General features: G+C 37.1%; 1 protein-coding gene across 3 annotated transcripts in view; it reads left to right on the top strand.

Moving 5' to 3' along the window:
* LOC121426341 (probable ATP-dependent RNA helicase DDX23) overlaps nt 1-19883 on the top strand; it is an 86680-nt gene that overhangs the window by 18441 nt on the left and 48356 nt on the right. For 2 of the 3 annotated variants that reach the window (XM_041622608.1, XM_041622610.1), the window contains exons 2-3: nt 2633-2877; nt 16887-16995. In XM_041622608.1, coding sequence (XP_041478542.1) covers nt 2633-2877; nt 16887-16995 — 354 coding nt within the window. Of the gene's footprint in view, nt 1-1408; nt 1504-2632; nt 2878-16886; nt 16996-19883 lie in introns of those variants that run through there. The other variant, XM_041622611.1, reaches the window with a different exon arrangement.

The following is a 19883-nucleotide window of genomic DNA, read 5'->3' as shown; positions in this document are numbered from 1 at the left end:
AACATATTTCTAAAAAAGTTTGGGCCTACATTACCCCCGGAGAAGTTAAAATGACATCCGCTTTTGGTCATCTTGTTGACCTGAAATTGATGACAACTAGCCCCCATATATAACTTGGTGCCATCCCAGATAAAATGCATCATAAACCCACTAAAAAATATGTTTTAAGGTGATATGTCAGTGTGGCTTGCCGTAAAGTAAACGCATTTTCTCTCAATGCCGACGGTGGCGGGGCGGTGTGCAAAGAAGATCATGCCTTTGTAGGACATGTCTGGAGGTGTCTTTCCAAGGACCATTCTTCGTATCACCCAAATCGGCTTTGTGAAACAGTTGAGCGATATCTCGTTCTTACGTAGAATGGTTCTACGAAAAACCATTTCATGCAACAGGCCCCTGGTTCTCAGCACTCATTCAATGAACCAGGTTATGATATAACCTTGTTCTCAGTTACATCCCCATGTGTGGTAAAATAATGGTGGCAATGTTTGGCTTAATTTCTCTTTTTATATGGGACAAATGCTTGATTTTCTTACACTGTCAGTTTTCATTACAGCTATTCATCATATAACTTGGCACTTATGCAAATTTAATTCTTTGAATTATTTTTTTCTCAATTAAAATTAGAGATTGTAAAATGAAAACTTTCTTGCCATATAACTTTCCACCAATAAAGGGTGTACACAAAAAATGCCCAAAATTCAAGTTTTTGATTGCTCTGGTGAATACAAAAATTATTCCCAAGTTACTAATGAAAAATAAATTGCAACTGTATGGAAATTAGTAATTTTGGTGACAAAAATGATATTTTAATGATTTTTCAAAGTTTGTGCTATGTACAGCATTGGCATACCATAGATCTAGTCCTACCTGTAGATTCCCTACAGGCAGGATGGTTGCAGTGAACAAGTGGTTCTCAGTACCGATAGGCCTAGGCCCTACCGGTATTAACATCTCTAGGATCTATCTATGTGTGACAAAACAATTTTCTCTTTTTCTATGGGACAAATGCTTGATTTTTTTTACATTGTCAGTTTCCAATAGGCCTAGATCTACAGCTCTTCATCATATAACTTGGCTCTTATGTAAATTTGATTCTTTAAATTATTTTTTTCTTTATTAAAATTTTAAAAATATAGATCTAGGTCTAGATTGAAAAATGAAAATTTTCTTGCCATATTACTTTCCACCAATAGAGGGCGTACACAAAAATATGCCCAAAATTCAAGTTTTTGCGCGCGTTCTTTTGAATACAAAAAATATTCCCAAGTTACTAATGAAAAATAAATTATGCCCTATATGGAATTGCGTAATTTTGGTCGCAAAATCATGATGGGCATATGCAGCGGCTTGGCGATAGTAAAGGTAAATTTTCAGATTTTTCCGCTATTTTTTTGAAACCCCACTCACAGGCCTGGATGTAGTGTAGGCTACAGCCTACACTACACTCCACCTACCCGAACTTCGAGAGACGGTGAACTCGATCGGACATTCCGATTCACAAAGGTGGGATGGAAATCATGTTTATTGACTTTTGTAAATATTAAAGAAAAATAATATGAGAAGAATAATTCAACTTACATGACTGTAATGTATTTCACTATGTGTCCATCCTCCATAGCCAGGAGGCTTCTAGTTCTAGAGAGTAAAAATTATTTACTAACGTAAGGTTACTCTATACATTTGTGTGTACCACCAAAAAACCTGAAACCTTCGCCCCAGAGATTTCTACTTTCTTTCTAAAAGATCTAGCCATAAATCATGTACATGGGATACAACTTTCATTTCTGACATTTTTACGCTATGGATTTTATTTTTAGATAAGAATTCATCAAAAAAATGCGAAAAATGTCATGAAAAGACGGAAGAGACTTGCCCGATGTTTACGCCGCCATCTTATTTTCTATTGTTCTTCCCTAATGTTACCCGATGCAAGCGACGGGTGGGGGAGGGGAATTGTCCGGGGGTGGGGGTAATCGTCCAGGGGTAGTTGCCCTTGAACAAAAGAAATCATATGCCAATATGTCAAATCAATCTGAGTACTTTAAGATTTAAATTTAACAATTCCCCATAAGCTATGTGTTATAAATGTGCCATGCCCAAAACAAAGAGAATAATAAGATTTTGCAATCTTCCTTTGTCCACAAAAAGCCCTGTTTTTTCATCACAAAGATGACAATAACTCGACTTCTAGATATCTGAATTTGAAAATTCAAACAGTTTTGTGAATCGTAGATATTGAGCCTCATTGTGAGCCTATCAAATATGCTGGAACAGCCTTTCCTAATTTTCACATGAAGTGCCTAATTACGTCGGAGATCAAAACAAATCATCATCTCCTCTTTTCTGTTATCGGAGATCAAAATAAATCATAATTTTCTTCTCCTTTATCTTTTTTTCCTTCCACCGCTTTTGTCCGAGATAAAAAAAAATCATCAGCGCATTTTGATGACAAACATGTCACCATATTTTTTTTGTCTCGTTCTGTTCTATTTTTTCCGATGCGATTTTTTTTTCCCACTCATCAAAAATTGCAGTTAGGAAAAATGTAGGAAAAAGGGGAAAATCGAATCGGGATTGCAATTAAAATCGATTACAACATTAATTTAAAATTCTTTCTATTTCATTTGCATAGATGGCTAGTAAGGATAGAGATAGGCACAGGGATTATAGCAGGGACCGTGACCGTGAGAGAACCCGTGACTTGCATTCTGATCGTCACAAAGATAGAGGCAAAGACCGTGACAGGGATCGAGGCAGGGAAAAAGATCGTGATCGAGATAGACATCGAGACAGGGATAGGGAGAGAGACAAAGACCGAAAGAAGGATAGAGATAGATCAAGACGATCATCGAAGTCACCAATGAGAAAGTCTAAGAGGTGAGTCCATGTACAAGAGTGCTATTTAGTCAGTTTTATCAAATCCCTCAAACAATTATTTTTTTAAACAAACCCCAGAAAAGAAGCCCTTAACCAATTTGGTGTAAATGTGATTACAGAATTTATGTCTGCTCAAGTCAATGTCCTTTAAGTTGAGTAATGACCAAAGTCAAAGGATTTATTTCCACCGACTTTGAGATTTTGCAAAGGTTGTTTTCTTCACATACAGTATAAAGCCAAATATTGCAAACTATGATCCCACTTTGAGAGATTTGATAGTCAGGCTCACCTGTATACACGTGTGATAAAAATAACTAGAATAATATAGCGTGTTTTGAATGAGAATACAAAACACAACCAACATCTGAGCTGTTCATTTACAAAACTTGGTCTCTGCATGTATTGGCTTTGCATGCAGAGACGAAGCAAAATACATAAATACCCAGGTCTCGACATAAGCAGTGGCCATGGGCACTCAAAAATGAGAGTCGGGCCACCAAAATCTTGTAAAAGCCTGCATTTGGTGGCCCAGTCAGACTACCAAAGTTTTGATAAATTGTAATGCTCTCTATTGTTTTAGGGCCATCAAATTTGCTTTTCAGGCCACCAAGAATATGAAATTGATGATTTTGGTCGACTGATCGGGCCACCAAGAAGAAAAGTTAGTGTGGAGCCTTGATATACCTTGTATTATCCCTGGTCTCACATCCAGGCATTGATTTTAGGAAGCGTATAACGAGATACGCTTCATAATGTTCCGCGCACAAGTATGTCTTAATGGTAAAGTGCAGAGCCTACTCGTCTATTCTTGAAAGATATCTATTTTCATGATATTTGCTCTAGATATCTGATTTGGATGATAATAAAAATATTGACTGGATTTTCTTTTGGGGAACATCAAATATATAGTGTATTCAATAGTTCCTTACATGTACATGATGGGTACATAAAGTTCTTTCCTTTGAATAAATCTTTGTTAAAGAAGAATGATAAACCTTGGATGACGTGTAGAATTAAACAACTCTTGAAGGATAGAAATAAGGCATATAGAAAACAGGATCATGATAAGTGGGTTTCTTTGCGTAACCAAGAACAATGGGAAATAAGAAAGTCAAAGGTAGAGTATTATGCACAAACCGTACATATGATCTTAAGAATTCACAGCCTGGAAAGTGGCACAAACACATAAAGAAATTGTGTAAGCTAAGTACTAAAAAAGTAGACATCCCTGGTTTTGACGATGACCCTTTTGATACGACAGTCTCCATTAATACCCACTTTGCTGCAATTTGTAACCAATTACCTCCTCTTGACTTAAACCTACTTCCAGCTTATTTACCTGCAGATTCCCCTCCACCTATTATTTACCAGGGACAGGTTCTATCTGCTCTGAGGAAACTAAAGGCAAACAAAGCATCCCATTTCAATGACTCACCAATTCGTCTAGTCAAAGAGTTTGCAGTGGAACTTGCTGAACCACGGCTTATGTCGAAAGGGTGCTGTCGCGTTAGGGTGCCTCAACGCGAACGCGAAGATTCGTCCAAAGCCCCTCCCCCCCCCCCGGTTTGGCCGAAAGGGTGCGTTGGGAGCGCCACGTCGCGTCGCGTTCACTGGAACGCGCCCTTTCGTCCAAAGCCCTCCCCCCCGGTTTGGACAAAAGGGTGTGTTTAATAATAATGAATAAATAAATAAATTTATTTGGACGAATCTTCGCGTTCGCGTTGACGCACCCTAACGCGACAGCACCCACCCTTTCGAAATAAGCCCTGAACCACTGACATATATCAGGGATTCGATTTTAAGGCGCACGAGAGCGATCGCACGCTACATGCGCGCCTTAATCCATTTTTGGTAGCGCGATTAATAGCGCGCCTCGCAATCGTTGACCTGCGCGGAAATGCCTAAAGTCACCCTCGAAATCACCCAAAATCATGCTTATTGCCGAGTGAATAACACCTCAATATGCTGGAGCTCCGCTTACCATTTAAAAATCATCCAAAATCCAACACTCAAAGTCATGAATAATCCTTAAAAATAGCGAGTAGCGCAGTTTCAAATTCTGCCGTTGCGTTATTTTTTCTGTACCACGTATTTCCATACACATGGTACCAAGTACGGAAAAAAAATCAATGCAACGGTCGGGAAACAGTTGCATGTATAGGGGTCCATTACATTTGTATGACTGCCACCATGTGCAATTTCGAATGCACATGTTTCCCCTACAGATATCACGATTCTATGATTAAATAATTCGAATTACACAGGAAATAAATCCCTGAGACTTGTAACCTAGCATTGGTGAGTTGTCATTCGGCTTTGCTTTTCAAAACGGCTTATTAACTTCCAAAATAAGTTACCTTATTTATTAATTATAACTAAAAAATCATTTATTTTCTTTTTCTAGGGGATGAGGTATTATATCAGACAATAAATCATCAAACAAAGCTCCATCTATTTTACAAGGCTGGCGGCAGGCTCACGCATTGGCGCTTTTACTAGCTAGCCAGTTAGAGCTCTGTCTCTGCCAGAGCTCTGGGGACAATTCACTCAGTAAAGGCCTCAATGATGGTGATTTTCTGTTTCAGACAGAGTTAACATTTCATGAATATTATTCAAAACTGCCAATAAAGTTTGATGATTTCTTCATTGTCATGTATATTTAAGTTCTTAATGAATATATTCTCACCGAATTTAGACTCCCCAAAAGACCCCAATAGAGAAATGAAATTTTCATGGAGATCTGCGTTTTCAAAAAACTTCAGGAAAAGTTAGGGGATGTGGGCCTTTATTACATGTACATGGCTGAGTACAGGGTATTGTACTGGAATAGATGGAGTAGAAATTAGGTATTGAATTCATTTATATCCAAGTCCAACTCACAGTCACACACACACGCACTCACCCACACACACCCACATCCAAGATTCTAAGCATGAAAAATAACTTTAAAAATCATACAATATTGAACAAAAAGTAATAATTCATTAATAAGTGAACAGGTATTCCTCAAAATACAAAAAAGTAGCATTTAAAAAGAGCCCCTGAAATGCAAAAAGTAGCCCCCGAAATTTGCCAAAAAAATTAAAAAAGGAGCCCCTGAAAAAAAAAAATTTTTAGTGACTTAACTTTAAGCCAAAGTCAAAACCTAACTCAAACAGGTTTTGATAACACACAATCTAATTACAAAACATTATAAAACAATTACAAATACTTCCTTTGGTTGTTGATTGTAACTTTATAGTAAATACATTTCCTCCATCTGTTTTGTTAATTGGACAAAAAGCTCCCCTTGTATGTTGAAGAAGAGCTTTTTGCAGTGCTCCTCTACCGCTCTCCTTAAAAGATCTAGGAGAGCTATTTATTGCTCCCCTCATAATTATAAAACTGAGTCCCTGATATATATTCAATCAATGCCTGCAGGAAGGCACCTTCCCGGATGACTGGAAAACGTCATGTATAAACCCCATACCGAAAGAGAAAGTGATAAGTTCTTATGATCAGCTGAGACTGATATCGCTTACCCCATTATTTTCCAGAACTCTTGAGTCATTTGTGGCAAAGTGGGTAGTAGAAGATATATCAACCCATATTGATAAGAAACAGTTTGGAAATGTGAAGGGCTGCTTTACTGCCCACTATCTTGTTCACTTACTAAAATTTGTCCTTGAAGGCCTTGACAAACCCGGCCATTACGCCTATTTAACTACTATTGATTTTACTAAGGCCTTCGACAGAGTAAATCATTCCATTGTAATATGAAAGCTTATTCTTTTGAATGTTCGTAGGTCGATCATTCCAATTATTTGCAGTTTTCTGACTAATCGAACCCAGTGTACCAAGGTTAATAAGTTTTACTTCCCTCTGGTAGAAGTATCCTGTGGGGTACCGCAGGGTACCAAGTTAGGTCCCGTTTTATTTCTTATACTTGTAAATGATGCTGTATGCGAGTGGGATTCCAGATGGAAGTACGTTGACGATTTAACATTGGGAGAAATAGTTAAACGTAACGGAAATCCCTCTCTGCAATCGTCACTTGATTGTCTCTCAAAATGGTGTACTGATAATGATGTCCTCCCAAACCATCTACATGTAAATGTAACCTTATGCCAATATCCTTCCTAAGAAACTTTGTACCCCGTATTGATTTCCACCTGAACTTAACCCCACTCAATGTTGTCAAAAGTATCAAACTTTTAGGAGTTACACTTCAAAAAGATCTCAAATGGAACCTACACATTGAAGAAATTGTTTCCAAGGCATCACGTAGGTTGTACACCCTCTGTATTCTAAGGAGATCGAAGGCAAGTTTGGCTGACATAGTGACTGTATACACTACATATATAGGCCAATTCTCGAATATGCTTCCCCTGTCACACCTGACACACTTCTATCACAATCAAAGAATCCGATAAACTGGAATTTGTTCAAAACCGGGCACTCAAAATAATTGTAGGATATGACATTCATTACTCTGATGCTGTTGTAATTAGCAAACTCACTTCACTATCTTCTAGAAGGGATTCACTTTTATTAAACTTTGGACAGAAATTTATGAACTCTGATCATCATAAACACCTACTTCCAACACCAAGGTCCGTTTCTTGTACTGGACAATTACGCAACATGACTGGTTTCCCCACAATCAAATGCAATACTGAAAGATACCGTAAATCCAACATTCCTCACCTTGCAAAGATTTTGAAGTAGTTTTCTGCAATTACTGTATTTTGACTATGTAGCCATTTCTTGTCACCGTGTCAGCCCATGATCCTTCTGTCTCCTTTTTTTGTTAGTGTTGTTACAATGTAAACTTACATGTACTCTCTTACCTTATTTTTTCTCCCCTTGTCTCTTTCTTTCCCTTTCCTATAGTAATATTCTCTTTACCTTTTTGAGTCATATCCCTTACACTTTTCTCTTTTTATTTTCTTTTCTGTCCCTCTTTCTTTTTAATAATCCTTTCTTTAGCTTTCTATCAGTTTTTTGTAGGTTAGGCCTACGTACATGGAAAATGATTACAGTTATTGTCTTACTAAAATGTATTAGACTATTTGTTCTTATGTTGAATCTATTTTGTTATGTATATAAATCATTTTGTATCTCATTTAGGATTCATATCTTTATGTAGTGTCAATCATCTACAGTATTTTTATTTCTATGTTCTCATGTCACCCTCCTCTTCTTCACCACTTTCTGTTTTTTCTCTCTGACTCAATCAATTTTCTCTTTCTATTTGGAGGACGTACCCCTCTCTCCCTCTCTTTCTTTCCATTACTCTCATTTCTCTCTCTCTCTCTCTCTCTTCTTCTTCTTCTCCTTCTTCTCTTTCCCTCCTCCCCTTTGCTTATTTCTCTCTTTCTCAAACTTCTATTTATGAGATACATCTTTTAGTTGGAGATAAGTTTTGACGTAGAATACTTTTATGTTTTTATGCATTTGCTTTGTTATTTCTGTATATTGTACTTCATAAATTTTTGTAAATTGACCCTTTCAGCTTGTGCTGCTGGTCAGTTCTTATGTACATATATACCAATCAATGAATAATGAAATAAATAATATTGCCCTTAAAAGAACCATATTGCCAGTCAGACTGCAGGTCCCAAGAAAGTGGCTTCTTTCATCCAAGTGATATTCATGACTTGAGATGTTTTGCATATTTAATGAGCTTGATGCGGACCAAAGCACCTCTTTTCATTCGATCATTGCTGCTCTAATTGTGCATCAAATTTTATGACTTTGGTACCATTATAAAGAAAAAGAATCATTCTTTCAGGTCATGTGTTTGGATTTATTCAAAGATTTTGTAATATAGGTTAAAATTTTGATCTAAAAATATGCTACAAAATAAATATTTTCACCTGACAAAAGCTGCTTTTTTTCACACTTTATTTTTGCTTGAGCCCAAATGATTTTTATATCATGATAAAACTGAAAATGTATGCTTTGAAATGATATAGGTTTCAAAATAAGAATTGGTATAATCGGGTCAAGATCACACTTTTCATTTGCCAAGTACATAAAACAGCTTGAAAACAAGAATACTGCACTCTGATTGGTCAAAGAGACCACACAATGGCAAATTCCAACGGTTCCAGTGCCTGGGTTCGTGGGAAGGTCACACTTCCCATGTGGTAATCTCAAATACTCTGTGTCTGTTGTTCTGTGAACCTTATCCAGCCAATCAGAACTCTGGAATTCATGCAAGTACAAAATTTCAGAAATCTCGTCTTGTACCTTGGTGGGAAAAGTGTGATCTTGATCCGATTAAAAGGTGCCGCATATCAAGAGTGGCATTGTGAGAAAGTGCAGAAGTTCAGCTTTATGGTGATATAAATATCATTGAGGCTCAAAATAAAACATTTTGCACAATTTGCAAAAGAAAACAGAGGAGAAAATTCAGTTTTGAGGCACATTTTCTGGCCAGAAATTTACTTATTTTAACAAAATATTGTATACAAAATGAAATAACCAATATGAAAGAGTAACTTTTACTCTAACTGATGGTGCAATGATATTTCATTTAACTTGAGGTTAAAACAGGTATTAAATTCTTAGAGAATTAAAATCTCATGAATCACAAGATTTTGCAAGGAGGGGGATTCAGCCAGGAGATGATCTGGATGAATCTGGCCTTTTTGCTCATTAGCATAGGGACCTTCGGTCTGACTGATTACCCTCCTCTAAAGACTTGGGCCAAAATGATTTGATGTTCCCTTCAAGGCCAGTCACAGTGCGTCCCCCAAAAACTATACACTTTTGAAATCGCTGCCAAATTTAAATGTAGCTTTTTTTGGGAAAAAACTTACATACATGGAAAGCCAATTTAAAGTAATGTTGTAACCCGCACCCGTTGCGGTACGGGTTAACCTGCCGGTATGCCTCCGATCGCGGGTTGCGGGCCGGGCCGAGTTCATTCTCAAACCCGCAGACCGTCATGCGAAAAAAAGGGAGAAGTAACGACGCATGATAAAAACATTCACAATGAAAATTGAGTTGAGATCATGTGCTTCTTACGTGGCAGATTCTTTTAGAGACGTAGATATTTCCTTTTAAAAAAATGCCGGCATATTTTTGTCTTGTGAACAGTGAACAGGACAGAGTCTGAGACAGTTCAACATAATAAAATACATCGAGTTGCTCTTTCAAAGGCCAGCGCCAGTGCATGCAGCGCAGTCAAAAGCAACCGCATGGGCCAATGAAACTCGATGTTGAGTTTCCCGTCCCATTTTTTCCAGCTCATAATGAGGAACCGATTTCATTATTGTTTTTCAGAAGATGAAAGTTTGACCTTTTGTAACCTTTTAACGCACTTTATTCTGTGGAACTTGAAGCCAGGGAAAAATTAATCATTTTTTTTCGGGGGCTCCATTTTCAATTTTTTGGTAATATTTCAGGGGCTCTTTTCAAATACTACGTTTTTGTATTTTGAAGAATACCTGTTCACTTATTAAATTGATTATTACTTGTTGTTTGATATTGTAGGATTTTCAATAAAATTTTCATGCTTAAAATCTTGGGTGTGGGTGTGTTTGTGTGGGTGAGACTGTGAGTTGAACTTGGATATAAATGAATTTCTTACTCCATCTAATTCCAGTACTTGGCCATGTAATGAAGGCCCACATACCCTTACTTTTCCTGAAGTTCTTTGAAAACGCAGATCTCCACGAAAATTGCATTTCTCTATGGGGAGTCTAAATTTGGTGAGAATGAACTCATAAATAACTTAAATATACATGACAATGAAGAAATCATCAAACTTTATTGGCAGTTTTGAATAATATACCCGAAATATAAACTCTGTCTGAAACAGAAAATCGCCATCATTGAGGCCTTTACAGAGCGAATTGTCCCCCAGAGCTCTGGCAGAGAGACAGAGCTCAGACTGGCTAGCTAGCACAAGCGCCAATGCGTACGTGCGTGAGCCTCACGTCGGCCCTGTAAAACAGATTGAGCTTTGTTTGATGATTTTTTTTGTCTGATATTTACCTCATCCCCTGGTATAAATTATAATTAGCAAATAAGATCAGTTATTTTGGATGTTACTAGGCCGTATGATAACTCACCAACGCGAGGTTACTAGACTCTGTGATTTATTGAGGTAGCTCAACCATAACTCGAGCGATGTTCGTGCGGGCTCCCTGCACGAACATCCCTCGAGGTATGGTTGAGCATGCAGTGTCATTCCATTCACAAGAAAAAGAAAGGATTTACAGGTATTTACAAGACATACAAATAATTATGTGACTGAAAAGCTATGTTTTATATCAGTTTTGCATCTAGATCTATATCAAAATAGTAAAACAATGAATTATTTTTAGAATTTGATTTTCAAACGCGGGCCAAATTTCATAACGCGGGCGGGCGACGGGAAACTGAACATCGAGTTTTAGCGGCCATATCGAATGAAATACAAAAACAGAAGGAAATAATATGGAGGTAAACGAGAAGAAAAAAATGACTGTATCATTATCCACGTATTTATTGCAATTTTAATTACTTTATAGACAAGGTCCCATAGAATTGAATATTGTATTTGTAATTATGATTGTTGTGAGTCGCCGTGTCGACCGACCTGGGGAGCGTTTCATCAATATTTTCATCCGACAAGTTGTCAGATCTGACATCTTTCCATGATTTTGATTGGCTGAGAGGCACCGTTCCTATGGTAACTGTCGGATAAAATGGGACTTGTCGGATAAAATGTCCGACAAGTCCTTTCATGAAACGCCCCCCAGGACTGAAAAATAACATTGCCGATCCTTGCTGGGCAGCCTGGGCTATCGCTAGTTATACGTTAGCGCGCTGAGCTGCGGCTCGCTAGCTCCGATCCAAGGAGGTAATTGCGTAATGCTTTCAATTCCGAGATCAGAGCACATCCATTTCGTGGTACGAAGTACTTAAGTCACCCCAAAAAAAACATTTTCTCTCCGGAGTAAAAAGGCTAATTTGCAAATTGTAAGTAAATTCACTCTAGGCTAGGTAGAAGTTGAGATATATTTTCCAGATTTGAGCCTGTATAGTGTGGGGATTGCAGAAATAATATTTTTCAAAGATAAATTGACTTGCGGGTTAAAACCCGACGGGTCAGCAGGTCCTCCCGCTTGCAAATTTTTGGATTATACGGGACGGTACGGTTCGGGTTTTCACTTGCGGGTTACAACATTAATTTAAAGTCAACTTTCAAATGACACCACAAAGTTGGAAAACTATTCATGCTTGAGCAAGCACTGCCCACTGAAACGAAGGGTATGAAAATTAGGGTGGGCTGTAATTAGCCTTCCAATAAATGTCAGTTTTTGGGAGGCAAATCCTTTCGAACTTTCAAAGTTAAGGGCGTTGTGATAAAGTTTTGGTTGCTTAAGCAAATTTTATTAATCATTAAATTGAGCTTTAATGTGTGAGTGAACACAAATTACACTTTTTGGGGCAGCATTTCATCTCTATCATTTGGTTCTCTTTTTGGGCAGCATTTCAACTTTATCATGTGGATCTCAGCAATGTGTTCATGGGAGTCGGGAGAATAGGGGGTGAGATAGGACTTGTAGGAGAAGAAGTTTGATGGAATAAGGGTCACTAGAACATCCAGCCCCCTGCCCCTTCCCCCTTTCCTGCCCTCCCCTCCTGTTGAGAGACTGATGGATATTGTAATTAATGATTAATTCTGAATTGGGGCATCAAATTTTTCCTATCAAATTTAATCAACAATTTATCAGTAAATCAACTCATTCATTGTGCAATGTGATCAATAAAACATTCAGTTTTTTTCAATAAATAATTTCATTAATCATCATTAATTTCTTGGTAATCATTCAATAAAAAAATGACCATCAGCCACTGGTCACTTGGCATTTAAGTTTTGAATAGGCTACGATCCAGGAATTGAGACATCTAGAGAGAGAGAGGGGGGTGCTGGGAAATGGAGGTGGAGAGGGGAGAGTACATATGAATTTTAATTTTTAAAAGGACAAAAAGAAGATGAATGCCCTTTTAACCAAGTCTTAGCATATATCTCACCCTCTCGCTTGTAACAGGGTACCATCACATTACTCTGACTCTCAGGAACGCACTTCTGAGGTCCACAAGATGAATATGCTACACTAAAATTACAATTCCTGTTTACTCATGAATGCATTAAATTTCAATTGAGTAACTCATGAAATTTGCCTAAAAAACAAAAATTATCTCACTCATTAATTTAGCTTAGCAAGTTCCAAAGGACAAACCACTCAAAAATAATAATAATAATAATAATATAGGATATTTATATTGCGCACATTTCCACCTTGTTAGGTGCTCAAGGCGCTCCTATATTACCCGGCTAAGCTAGGCGTTCATAGCGCACACAGCTTCTTAAGGAATTACTTCCTACCGGTACCCATTTACCTCACCTGGGTCGAGTGCAGCACATCGTGGATCAGTTTCTTGCTGAAGGAAATTACGCCATGGCTGGGATTCGAACCCACGACCCTCTGTTTCAAAGTCCGAAGACTAATCCACTGGGCCACAACGCTCCACACACTAAGGCTAATTCCTGCCCAGCCTAGACGAGCTTAGTCTCTCAGGAGGAGAGGAATCAATGTATGGTTGGTTGGTCCGCTGCAAATCTTGCGCATCAAACTACTTCCTCAGTTTTTAACCAATTCTCATGAAACTTGGCACACGTTTCAGGTCACATGATCAAGGTCAAAAGGCATGTGAGGTCAATGAACTTTGGCCACATTGGGGGTATTTGTTGAATTACCATCATGTAAAGTGTATTGGTCTAGTAACCAAGTATCACTGAACATCTTGTACGAGTTATAGTAATTTTTAAAGTCAGCACTGCTGCTATGTTGAATCACATGATGCAGGTGAGACGGCCAGAGGCATTCCACTTGTTATTAATCAGTATTCATATCAAATCAGTCTTTAAAAACTAAAGAAAAGGTAAATAATCACTTTTTAGAGCACTCTTGAAAGTTGTTTTTCTCCATTCACTTTGTACACAAATCTCCCCATTGACATTGTGTGTAAATGTCCCATAAGTAACATGTTGTTCCATACTTAAAATTTTTTTAATTAACTTTTAATCAAAATGTAAACTTTATTCTTGAAACTTTTTGGGGTATAACATTTTTGTCTCACCTGCGAAGCAAAGTGAGACTATAGGCGCCGCTTTTCCGACGGCGACGGCGGCGGCGGCGGCGGCGTCAACATCAAATCTTAACCTGAGGTTAAGTTTTTGAAATGACATCATAACTTAGAAAGTATATGGACCTAGTTCATGAAACTTGGCCATAAGGTTAATCAAGTATTACTGAACATCCTATTAGAGTTTCATGTCACATGACCAAGGTCAAAGGTCATTTAGGGTCAATGAACTTAGACCATGTTGGAGGAATCAACATCGAAATCTTAACCTGTGGTTAAGTTTTTGAAATGTCATCATAACTTAGAAAATATATGGACCTAGTTCATGAAACTTGGACATAAGGTTAATCAAGTATCACTGAACATCCTGCATGAGTTTCACGTCACATGACCAAGGTCAAAGGTCATTTAGGGTCAATGAACTTTGGCCGAATTGGGGATATCTGTTGAATTCCCATCATAAATTTGAAAGTTTATGGATCTGATTCATGAAACTTGGACATGATAGTAATCAAGCATCACTGAACATTTTGTGCAAGTTTCAGGTCTCATGATTAAGGTCAAAGGTCATTTAGGGTCAATGAACTTTGGCCGAATTGGGGGTATCTGTTGAATTCCCATCATAACTTTGGAAGTTTATTGGGCTAGTTCATTAAACTTGGACATTAGAGTAATCAAGTATCACTGAACATCCTGTGCACATTTCAGGTCACATGACCAAGGTCAAAGGTCAATGAACTTTGGCCGAATTGGGTGTATCTGTTGAATTACCATCATAACTTTGAAAGTTTATGGATCTGATTCATGAAACTTGTACATAAGAGTAATCAAGTATCACTGAATATCCTGTTTGAGTTTCACGTCACATGATCATGGTCAAAGGTCATGTAAGGTCAATGAACTTTGGCCATGTTGGGGTTTTTTGGTGAATAACCATCATATCTCTGTAAGTTTATTGGTCTAGTTCATAAAAAGTGGACATAAGAGTAACCATGTATCACTGAACATCTTGTGCGAGTTAGAGTAGTATTCAAAGTCAGCACTGCTGCTATATTGAACCGCGTGATGCAGGTGAGACGGCCAGAGGCATTCCACTTGTCATACTTTATAAATTAGAACTTCCCAGAGATGCAACAATGCAAGTATTATGAGAAATAACTTTTAAAAACATCCTCAAAATGTTATGTATGGGACATTCCATTCTTGGACAAGACCTAATTTGCATAATTGATTAGATGACACCACCTTTTTTCCCCCAAAGTAATAAAATGTTAGGGGGTCCATGTCCCACCTATGACTTAATCTCACAAGTTTTGTTTTTATTTTCTATGAGTTTTTATAATTTTCCCATACGTCACACCTATTTTACCAATTATGCAAAGTAGATGCCCCAAATTAGCATAAATATGCATATTATCAAATTTTTCTTAATGAAATTTTAAAATTCAACATTTGAGCTTTCTTACCCCACCAAAAATAACTTCTTAAATTAAAGATGAAAGTTTGCCTTCTAGGGTTACCTTTTCTTGGACTTGCTCTGCACATCATGTGCAAGACATGTACACTGTACATGTAGGGCCTGACCTGTAATTTTTTTCTAATAGGGAGCCAGCTGGGCTCCTCGAGCACTTTTTTAGGGAGCCTGAAAGGATTTTGAGGAGCCCAAGTTTATCAGTTTTTTTTACATAATACTGGTCATTAACTAAATAACACACAATCATGATACGGTCGTCAATTGCTCTGATGTCAAAAAGTCCCAAAATTATCAATAAATTTTCATTAAACCCTGAAATAATGCTGTGAAAGATGAGAATATTCATGTAGGCTTAACATGTGTTTCTTAAAAAATTTTGTGTGCTCGTATAGATCCGATGAAAGCGGATTCTAAAGAGTGCAGTGGCATATTCTTACATCGCTACTCAATACTCAATGCATATCGATTTTCTATGTAAACGAAATTGTCACTTTTTCATGTATACAAAGTCTATGGGGAAACAGAATTTCCGTTTTTCAGACATGCTGAAACAAAATTTAAGATTTTCTGAAACAGAAAAGGCAAATTTTTGAAACCGAAAATCACTGTCCCTACTGTTTAATCAAGCTCAGAGTCTACAGAATGATAGCAAACTTTTACATTATGAAAGCTCTTAATCAATCAAATGAAATTAATTACAAGCTGAAATTAATCATATATCGTTGCACGGCTGGCAGAAGGGTGCAAATCTCTCTTTTGTGTATGTGTATTCTAACTCTAATACACACTTGAACTCATACTGGGTCTCGATCTCTACTCAATAACTAGGCATGTCTGCTTGGCTTGGAGTCACATTCACAACTAACTTTATTCTCTATACTAAACTGCAATATATAATTCACTGTACATAGTTACATAATATTCTGAGGAAGGTAAAGTGATAAGGAAAGTATAAACAGATGGAGTTGAACAAGGGGTTGTTCATGGTGGGGGTAATACAGCATGGTCAATATTTACACAACTGGTCTAGGGTGGAAACATGATGATAGTGAGCTTATGAATGGAGATGGAAACAGTAGTTGGGATAATGAGGCATGAATTAATAGCATGATAAAATGACAGAATGAAAGGATGGTTTCATGAAGAATGAAATGTGTTGTATGAACACAATACTCTCACCAAGCAGAAGAGCTCACACACTCAATCCCATTTATAATACATTTGCTACGTATGCTCCATTTCATCGTTTATTCATTCATTTAAGTTTGAAAACTATTTTTACAACCTTAAGCATGCAAGATCAATAGAAAACTTTTAAAGACAATTTACTTGAAAACTACTTTCCTGGTCTTTCCCGCTCAACAATATTAATTCCTACATGTATCTCTCTTATATCTTATTTTAGTATTCAGAAAGAAGAGGAAGAAGAGGAAGTGAAGCCTGAGAAGAAACAACCAATCTCTCTTGAGGAGATGATTGCCAAGAAGAATGCAGAGCAAGAGGCATTATCAAAGGTCAGTCAATAGATCTACAAGAAGTTTGTCAGATAGTTGGGCTTAGCCTGAATAGTCTCATTTCATTGGGCCACCAGGTCATGGGACCTTGAAAATTAAACAGCTCATTCTACTTGAGTGTTTTTGTAAATGGAAGCCCGTTGCATATGATTAAATGACAACTCAAGTTAGACCACGGTCAAATCGCACCTCCCCCCCCCCCCCTCCTCCGAAGCTTGAAAAGTGTGTAGCTTGGAGTGATCAACAGATAGCCATTCCTTTGCATGTACATGTACATACAAGTACATACAAGTACAAATAGTAACATTTTATGTATTTCTTTTTTTTTTGGTCTCGCCTGCATAGCAGAGTGAAACAGTACATGTGGGTGCCACTTTTCCGAGAAGAGAACATCTCTCACATTTGTAGAAATCTGGTTATATTGTGAAATTGACATGCTAGCTTATCTTTTCCTTACACTACATCTGAACCAGTTAAAGGTATTGTTTAACTTTGTGAGCAGCAGATTTAAAAAAATTCTCAAACCAAGATGAAACATGTGTACAAGGGCATGTATTAGAACTAATAAACCCTGAAAACAACCATTATTGAGAATGAAAAGCTAAAACTACAAGGCAAACCCAGATTTTGTAAATAGGCATCTTATAGACACCTAAATAGTACACATAAGTGTATGGGATGAAATTAAGGTGGTGTTTCCGGTCGCTTTATATTTCAATTTTTGAAGCACTAAATAATCATTTTCGAACACAATTTTTTCTGGGCTTCATTTTTGGAACATATCACAGACACAGGTGACAAGTGTGACCTTCTAGCTCAGATTTTTTAAAAGTCAAACCAATGTTAACCAATCACTTTAACCGATATGTTAGCCCATCTAAAACGTATGAAAAATCAAGCCTAGCGAGTACTTTATTTTTTTCAACCCCTTTGTCCAAGTCGTAACCGGAATGGCCCAAATGTTCACATAATTATTATTTTATAATCACATTTGAAGTAAATACAACAATTAATAACCTAACATTTCAATAGATAATTATCAAATTAAAAATTAAAATATAAATAATTGAAAGGGAGGGAGGGCCAACTGAAGAAAAGCAGAGCTTGTATAATGTAGGCCCCACTGATGTTTTAATTACATGTACATGTTTATAGCAACCAAATTGTTGTTATAAATATTTTAAAAAGCAACAATAAAGTAATAGAATACATTATATAAAACAAAAATCGTACATAGTGTATACAGTGAAAATAACTAAAGGTTTGCTAATTAGCACTTAAGGCTTGATTTGTATTTGATGAATTGAATTATCTAGTAGTCTTTCAGAAAATGTAATTTCAGTCCTTTTTATTGAAAATTTGTATAGAATGCATTGTTTTATAAAAGAATTCCATAGTTTTAGGACCTATAAAGAATAAAAGTTTTTTGAGCAAATGATGCTATATTTAGTGGTAAATGTCAATATAATACTTGGCAAGTGAAGTAACTACACTGTATGAATCAAACTATTGCTAAAAAAAACATATAAATGAGAGGCTAAAGGTAGAACAGTGTTAAGCTTGATCATAAACTGCCAAGTTAAGAAGTTTACAATTCTTTAATTTTCAGAATTTTATTTTTTCAAAAATAGATTATTGTATGTGCCCCGAAATCTGCATTATTTATTACACGGATAACTTTTTTTTGCAATATAAATAGTCTATCAATTAGCCAATTTGTTGCATTATCCCAAGCGATAAGTCTGTAATTTAATAAGTAAGGGAGGAACAATGTAGAATACAAGGAACACATGTGTGGTACAGTAGGAATGTTTTTGATTTTGATACCAAGGATGCCAGTATTTCGAGAAATGATTTTGCAGACTTTGTCAACGTGTGGTTTCCAAGAAAGCTTTTCATCTATAGATGATTAGTCCAAGGATTCAAGTTGATCGGACCCTTTGGATGACAGTACCATAAAAAATCATTTGGTAAAGCTTCAAATTTATTATTTAACAGCATAACCAGTTTTATCAAGGTTTAGTGATAATTTGTTTGCTTTTTATCCAATTTGCAATGTTTTTAAGTTCTTTATCCAAAATTGAGTTGATTGTTTTGGACCAATGAGGGCGCTTTCAATAGCTGCTGCCACACTCAAGGAGCTCTCCTATTCATGTCTTCATTACATATGTTTCTTGACTGTAATTGTGAATGATTTTTATGCTAAGAGCCATCTTGTGATTTACTGACCCTGTTGGATAGTTTTTGGAGCTTCTCATGAATTGGAGAATAAGGAATTTGGGAGGTGTTTCATACTGGTTGTATCTCCATCCAGGGGGGGGGGGCCACTTACATTGACGAGTGGATACCATGCGCGACCAAAAAACATGTTAAAAGGATGTCTTTTTCATGATAGGGCACGTTACGTGATAAGGGTGTCAAAAACACAAAAATAATGAAAAAAGGGTATCTATTTCGCTAGGAAAATTACGTGTTTAGGGTCGAATTTGCGGGGATGATAAAACAAAATTAGAATATTTTATAAAGGTTGTCCTTTTTGCCCCAACACTTAATGTTTAGAGTCCGATTTGCGCGAGGTGCAGAAGGTGGGGTCGTACTAATCCAAATAAGGTAAACACGACGACCGAAGGACCCGTAACAATAAAACATTCCTGAACTTGTTCAGGGGTCCATTTAAGGGAATATTTGCTAAGAGTATCGTTTTGTTTCCAATACTTTTTAAGGGTAGGGTTTCACACGCCAATACTTGTTAAGGGGTGCATTTTTAGAATATAGAAATTACGTGTTTAGGGTGCTTTTTGAGACCCCATGGTCGCGCATGGTATCCACTCGTGAATGGAAGTGCCCCCCCCCCCCCCGATCTCCAAATGTAGGGGAAGGCGGGGTAA

Source organism: Lytechinus variegatus, chromosome 13, assembly GCF_018143015.1.
Source record: "Lytechinus variegatus isolate NC3 chromosome 13, Lvar_3.0, whole genome shotgun sequence".
NCBI classification, from domain to species: domain Eukaryota; kingdom Metazoa; phylum Echinodermata; class Echinoidea; order Temnopleuroida; family Toxopneustidae; genus Lytechinus; species Lytechinus variegatus.
This window is presented reverse-complemented; position numbering and strand designations above follow the sequence as displayed.